This window comes from Schistocerca serialis, unplaced genomic scaffold (genome assembly GCF_023864345.2).
Source record: "Schistocerca serialis cubense isolate TAMUIC-IGC-003099 unplaced genomic scaffold, iqSchSeri2.2 HiC_scaffold_1407, whole genome shotgun sequence".
Lineage (NCBI taxonomy): Eukaryota > Metazoa > Arthropoda > Insecta > Orthoptera > Acrididae > Schistocerca > Schistocerca serialis.
The window spans coordinates 3,316,112-3,323,794 of NW_026047633.1; the positions used below are offsets into that span (position 1 = coordinate 3,316,112).

The 7,683-nt window shown below is 42.2% G+C and overlaps 1 protein-coding gene across 1 annotated transcript; it reads left to right on the plus strand.

The window, feature by feature from the left end:
- Positions 1 to 742: 742 nt before the first annotated feature.
- Positions 743 to 1,416, plus strand: LOC126442790 (serine/threonine-protein phosphatase 6 regulatory ankyrin repeat subunit B-like). Its single transcript, XM_050090825.1, has 2 exons — positions 743 to 807; positions 936 to 1,416. The coding sequence occupies exons 1-2, from the start codon at positions 743 to 745 to the stop codon at positions 1,414 to 1,416; spliced, it is 546 nt and encodes a 181-aa protein (XP_049946782.1).
- Positions 1,417 to 7,683: the final 6,267 nt, after the last annotated feature.

Consider the following 7,683-nt stretch of genomic DNA (forward strand, 5'->3'; position numbering starts at 1 on the left):
AGACATCTGAAAACGAAAAATTATTTAGTTTTTACCATAACAGAACAGATTCCCACTTTCTCGTAGCACAGACAGGTCGACGATCTGAAATGTTTCACTGCTCAGCACTTCATCAAACAAAACTGATGTAGAGCACAGGCTATGAAATTTGTTTTGGCCATTAATAACCCTTGTCGTTGTTAGTTCCTCAATTGCGATACTGTGCTCTGAGATGGAACTGACGTGACATGACGTGACGCGCAGTGTGAATACGGGCTGACGTCACCGTGTCGTGACGTGATGCCCGCCCATCCTGCTTATCACAGCTGAGACAACAATTTATTACAGGTACCATATGCAAACGCTTTGGTGTCTAGAAAACTCCTATCTCAAATACACAGCAAATACGAAGGGAATCTATCTGTACTAACTACATTGCGAGATTCAAAATTTATGGGATGCTTTATGGGCAACCAACCCCACGTCGTCCTGACTGCTCACTCTGAGGTCAAAGCAGAGCGTGAAATCGGGCACTAGAATTTATTCATTATTTTTTCTGTTTATGTATCATTAAATAAGGTGTCTTTGACGTCTTTGTGCCAATGCAGTTTGCATCCTCAATATCAGTACACTACTGTCACATTATCTTGGCTTCTCATCTCCCTACAACTGAATTAGTAGAGACTGAACGAGTTCGACCTGCTGATAAGTGCATTCATTTCGTTGTCAGCTCTGACACTCAAGCCATTACTTGACTACCTATATGACTGATTTCAAACAAGGTTTTCACAGAGTAACATTTTGGATCTCCGAACCCCCTCTCTCTGTGTGAGTGTGTGTGTGTGTGTGTGTGTGTGAGTGTGTGTGTGTGTGTGTGTTTTAAATACGTTGTGGAGGTCATGTTCATGTCACTGCTGCTATACTAAAACTGATGTAAATCATAATGTGATTTACAGGATCCTGACTGAGGAGCAGAAGCAGATGCTGGCTGGGAGGCTGATCATTGCCGCGTCTCAGGGTCAGACCGGCCAAGTGCGGGCACTCCTGGATGCGGGGTCGCCAGTCAACGCGACAGACGCCAGTGGCGACACTGCCCTGCATGAAGCAGTGATGAATGTCCACGAAGAAACTGTCAAGTGCCTGATTGATGCCGGAGCAGATGTCAACGTGAGGGACTCGGATGGGATGACGCCTCTGCACTGGGCTGCATGTAGAGGTGGCGAGCAGCACATTGTACGGATGCTACTGGCGGCATCAGCGTGTGTAGATGTCCAGGACGACGCGGGGGAGACTCCACTCCATGTGACTGCCAGATGGGGGTGTGCATATGCAGCAAAGGCACTGCTGCTGGCCGGTGCGAGGAGGGACATAAGGGGTAACAGTGGGCAGAAGCAGACACGGTACAACTATTTAGCACTCAACAAATCTTGTGATTAAAGACTTTTATCTAAATTCTCCTTGTGTTGCATAAAAATTTGCTATTCCCTTTTTTAAAATTTGAACACAATACATCTTAAGGACCACACATCAAAGAAATTTTAAGAGGGGGTTGGCGCAAGTTTTAATCTGTATTACTATACAAGGACAAGTCATTGTTAATCACATGATACTCTAATGAATGGTCAGACAGATACTGGACATACATAACATGTAAAGAGGAATAGTTTTTATTAAAAGTCTCTAAAAGCTCTTGTCTGATACACTTCACATTTGCACCTGATACTCTCATCAGCATTTAGTTGGATATATACTATGTACTTCATTCACAATTATAACATATAAATGTTTCTCTAACATTTACAGGGGAAAGGAGGTTACCAAGCATCTCGAAATGTTCTCAATTGATATAGTTCAAAGTTTTACACAATACTTCCATGAACTATTGAATGGACATAGGCTGTATACTTTTAATGTATATAACATACAAATATACTTTTAATCTATAAAGGGGACGTGTTGTTGCCAAAAATCTTCAATGTATTACATCAAATATTTACATGATACTCTAACAAACAACCAATTTTAACATATATGATACATAAATATATTTACCAAATACCTGGAAAAGTTCCTGAGTGAATTACTTGAAATTTATGCACAATGCTCTAATGAACATTAAAAGGGGATACTTTGTTACCAAAACCCTCGAAAAGTGCTTGAGCGATTTATTTCGAATTTCTATACTAACCCCTAACAAACATTTTGTCAGGTTTAGGTTACATATTTTTCTAAATGGCAACATGTAGGTTTTCTGTTAAAACCGACTGTGTGAAAGAAAATCGTGTGCTGTACTGTGAAAATGTGTTGTTTCGGTATCTTTCCCACAGTTTGAACTACAATAGGGGGGCGTGTAACCCATTAGACAAATTGTTTCTCCCTTATATATTCTTTCTCTTTATGTATAATTTCAAAGACAAATTGTGTACACAGTATTGTACAGTTTTGTTTTCTTCTTCGCCATCGTTTTTACAGAAACAAGAAACTAGTATTTATGGCTTATCGGCTTATTATTAGGAAAACACTACAGAATCCTTAACTTTGTAATTCTAACCACTCACAAATTAAAACCATGACAAAGACTGTCATTACAGCTACTGTCTTCACAGATCCAGCATGTGAACAGGTGTCTCTAACACACTGTATACCAATGGTCTCAACTAGCGTACATGTTCATTTTAAGTGGCTTCAGTTCCCAATCGAGGTTTTGTTCTCAATAACAATAAACAAGGCTTGAGCTCAGAGAGAGGGGTAAGAGGACAGAGAAGTGGGAATAGACAGGGGGTGGAGGAGGACTTGGAGAGGAGGTCATGCACAGAGGGGGGGGGGGGGGAGTGGCAGATGGACAAAGAGAGAGGGAGTAGGAGATGGACAGAGAGAAGAGGGGAAGGAATTTAGGTTATACATCAAATTCCTACTCATATTTAGCAATTAAGAAGTAATGCCATGTCTTCTGGTCAGCTAAGGGGAAAAATAACTTACTTAAAAAATGGTTCAAATGGCTCTGAGCACTATGGGACGTAACTTCTGAGGTCATCAGTCCCCTAGAACGTAAAACTACTTAAACCTAACTAACACATCCATGCCCGAGGCATGATTCGAACCTGCGACCGTAGCGGTTGCGCGGTTCCAGACTGTAGCGCCTAGAACCGCTCGGCCACTCCGGCTGACTAACTCGCTTCACTCACCTGATATGGATTCATCAGCCAATAAACAAACTGCATTCAGATGCATAGTCCACAGTGTATTTCTTTTTTTTTTAAAGAATATCCACTCGATTCGTAGTGTAATCTGAAAACTGTGCTCTGACTTTGCTTCACCTCAATACTCTCTTCAGATCCTACTTGTAAATCGTTTAATTACGCAAGCTGAATATCGGCATTGAGTAAACAAGTGGAGGGTTTATTCACCAGTTCCGTAGACTCCCGACGAGTTCACGGAGAAACTACTAATGTATTTCGCAGGAAACGATCACTGTACACATCTGACCAGTCGGTTCTGCCACAGCGATGTGTTTGAGAATCAGCAGCTGGGAATGCGTCTGCACTAAGGCTCTCCGACTGCGTTCGTTTATGTTTGCAATCCTGAGTTCGAATTCTTTATATATATTTGGGAGTTGGTATGGAGAAAGGCATATATGTATTCTCTTTCCTCGTGGTTTCTCGGCATTAGTGTCTGTATCAGCCAGCTTGCATTGTTATGTGTTTTCGTACAACATACGCGAAGTTTGTATGGTGGCAGTACTCACACATCTGCAGTTAGGAGACAGGTGATGTGCGTTGGCTACTGGAGGGAGACAGGGTGCTGTGTAAAGGTATAATCGCAGGACAGCAATGCCTAAGAAGCCAGCATTCAGATATGCAGTACAGGAATCACACGGACAGTGACACTGAGGTGCTGTGTGTCGTTTGCTAGTAAGGCCTCTGCAGATTCTTAATGTCATCACGTCGCTGGAAGAGTCGAATCCCGTTCTGAAGTTTGGCAGATTTTGTACAGGCTTGTCAAATGGAGGTTAACAATCTGCACTTGATACACAGAAAGAATCTGGATTAATTCTGTGTAGAGATAAATGGAAGGCCACTTCGCTTGTTTACAAAAATGGTCGCAGCTCATATGTCGTCCGACTTTTCGCTACAGGCAAAATAGGTATAGCCACTGCTATTTTTAGAATTTATAATGCACCTGATAAGACTGCAGCTTCTGTGTTTGAGTAAATACTATGCTTGCAGTCGTGTTGTGACATGACTTCCCAGTGCACCACACTGAATGCGACTCCAAAAACGCCGAGTCTGGGGATGCGATATGCAGTAAATTAGCAAACACTTCTATGGATAAAGTTTTTCTGTTGCTTCTTTCTTCTGTATAATTTTAGTGAACTACAGTGTTAATCAGATGTACGATAGGTAGGGTATAGTGTAACACGGCGTACTCCACTGTCTCTCTTTCCAAGCATTAAACCCGACTGGCGGGCTCTGTTGGTGAAGCAGATGTGGCATGTTAATTTCAAGAGGTTGCCATATGCCCTTCCTTCCGCCCCCCCCCCCCCCCCCCCCCGGGGGAGGAATTAGCGTAGCACAACCGTCTGCGTCTAGTGTAATCCGTGGAATAGTGCCAACGTGTTGAGATGTCTGCGAACCGTGTAACTGAGGCGGAACGTGGGGACCAGCCCGGTATTCACCTAGCGGGATGTGGAAAACCGCCTAGACCACATTCAAGCCGGCCAGCACACTGGTCCTCGTTGTTAAGCCGCTGGTCGGATTCGATCCGGGGCCGGCGGGCCTACCCGAGCCTAGGAAGCAGAGCGTCAGCGCTCTCGGCTGTCCTGGCGGGTTGAATATAGCGTAATCCACTGCAGAGTGAAAATTCATTCTGACAACTTCCTCCACACTGTAGCTAAGCCATGTCTGTGCAATATCGTTTCTTCTAGGAGAGCTAGTCATGCAAGTTTCACAGCAGAGCTGTTGAGTTTGGAAGGTAGGAGATGAGGCACTGGTGGAAGTAAAGCTGTGAGGATGGATCAGGGGTCGTGCTTGGGTAGCTCAGTGAAAAGAGAACCCGCCTCAGAAAGGGAGAGCACCCACATTCAACTCTCGGTCCAGCACACAGTTTTAATCTGCCACGGAAGTTTCATACCACTGTTTGACCTGCACTTGCGTTTGCGTGCTGTTTTGCACACAAACTACTTTTATTGTTGAAGTTTTCTCGTGTGAGCTGTGGAGTGGTCAGACGATAATGTAACACTACTGTATAAGGGAAACACGCTCAATAGAAAACAGTCGGAACACTAAAAAGCCCAACCAGAGACATAGCAAAGATTATAAATTCATTAGATGCATCCTGTTAGGAGAGAACAGTCTGAAGAACCACAAGCTTTCGTATTTTTCTTTTTTATTAAAGAGGAACAGCACAATAAATTTTCCTGCAAGTCTACAAAAACAAAAATGTGTAGTGCTGAGTAATTCAAAATTAAAAATTTGTGAAGAAGCTTATCAGTCTCGTGGCCTATGTTCAAATCAGCTGTAGTTACATAATGGGTGTGTCACCGGTTTTATACGCTTTTGATGTCGTAACCAAATACCTCAAAATATGGGTGTGCATTTCACATTTCAGTTACTGTACTTTACTGACATTATCTTCCTTACGCGTACCTTAATGAAATCTGTGCTTTGCACATGTCACTGCAGGCATCAGGAACTATTTGAGGCACAGAAGCTGGCATAAATTTCTCCAGTTGCAGTGTGTAAATTCTATCTGTTCTTCAGGTTATGTCACTCATCAGAAATTAGTGTTCCACTTTCAAATTTTCTCATTAGTTGTAACGAGAAGCTAAAGTGTCAAGTGACGTAGTTGCAAGACTTTGGATTAGTGCGAAGGAAGAAGGGAGCTGCAGTTTAGTGACAAGTGCTGCACACTTGCATAAAAAGTGAGACATCCAATAATACATTTTTATTTTCCTATTACCTTTAGTTTGCTTGACGTAGAACAACACACCCAGCATGCGGAATAATCCTACGTGAATACCAGAGTTTTATACCAGAGCTGTAACAATTGAGTCAAATCTGTGTGGGAGTCAGTGAAAGTGTATATATATGCGTATTTTATCGTGTTCTCTTCTATTGCCTAGAGTGTATACAAACGTTCACGGATACAAGCAAACAGTTGGGAACTGTCAGCAGATGCTTTTACGTTCGTATTTGCTTTCTTACGATCTGGCTTAACACGCCTAAGAAGACCCAATTCGCAGAGTATAAATGTGTAAATGACGACGAGGAGCGATGTTGTGACTGATGACATAACACTTTTTTAGATACAGCGAGCATCAGAATTACTCGATGGCTCCATTCTGGACCCACCTGCAACGAATGGGACGACTGATGTCAACGTGATGAGTAACACACATTGCCACAAAGTAAGCAGCACTTTATTATTATTATGTTCCATTATTTATATATTTAATACCTTCGACAATTTAACCTTTAAAGCCACATAACTTGTCACTGCCTACATGTGTCTTCTGCCTTTCCATACGCAAGCTGATGCTATCTGTTACTCGTTCTTCGCCGGCCGTAGTGGCCGAGCGGCTCTAGGCTCTTCAGTCCGGAACCGCGCTGCTGCTACGGTCGCAGGTTCGAATCCTGCCTCGGGCATGGATGTGTCTGATGTCCTTAGGATAGTTGGGTTTAAGTACTTCTAGGTCTAGGGGACTGATGACCTCTCATGTTAAGTCCCATAGTGCTTAGAGCCATTTCAACCATTTTGAACTGATCATTAAAAATTAGAGCAAAATGGGAAACATTGAATTAGTACCATTACTGTCTCTTTCTCTCTCTCTCTCTCTCTCTCTCTCTCTCTCTCTCTCTCTCTCTATCTATCTATCTATCTATCTATCTATCTATCTCTCTCTCTGTCTATCTCTCTCTCTCTCTCACATATGCACACACACACACACACACACACACACACACACACACACACACACACACACACACAATATACTCACACTTAAGCAAAGAAACACATTTTCATACATTAAAATAAATGAAGAAAATGGCATATCGATCTCCCACTAAAATTGATGATTAAATAACTGTATCATCCTCCTGCAAGTTTGTTACATTAAACACATACGTACAGTGTACATGAACAGGTTAGCAACGGTGGTACAACATGTAATTTGATATAAAGGTTTTTTGATGCAGGAAAAGAAAAGTTGTTGTTAAGTACTTGGAAGAATATTTTGCATTTGGCTGGATAATCAAACATTTGACACAACCTTCATTAAGGACCTAGCGATTTTTACACTTCCATGCCAATAGATACATTCCTTAATGATATCTCTCGCTAATAACAAGATTGAATTTAGGTTTAACTGTGCTATTCACCACCTCAATGTCAGGCTACGGCAATGTTTTCACGGCACTGGAAGACACGGTTATTTCCACATATATACACATAAATTACCAGAGTTCTTGCAAATGTGAAACAAATGCTTAGTGAGACTAGCGAAGTCTTGATTCATACGCAATCCTGTTGAGATGAGGAGGGGGGGGGGGGGGAGGGGGCAGGGAAACACTGCATAAATTTGAAACGCTGGCATTGACAATACAGAAAATATTCCCTTATCAGTACATAAAAAAATAGTAAAAATCATGCAGGGGAGAGCGCACACTGCAACATTCCACCTGATCTTGCTGATATTTCAGTGAA

Coding starts and splice junctions, on each gene's coding strand:
- LOC126442790 (XM_050090825.1), top strand. CDS start 743: ATGACTGATTTCAAACAAGGTTTTCACAGAGTAACATTTTGGATCTCC. Junction 808..935: donor TCCGAACCCCCTCTCTCTGT/GTGAGTGTGTGT, acceptor TGTGATTTACAG/GATCCTGACTGAGGAGCAGA.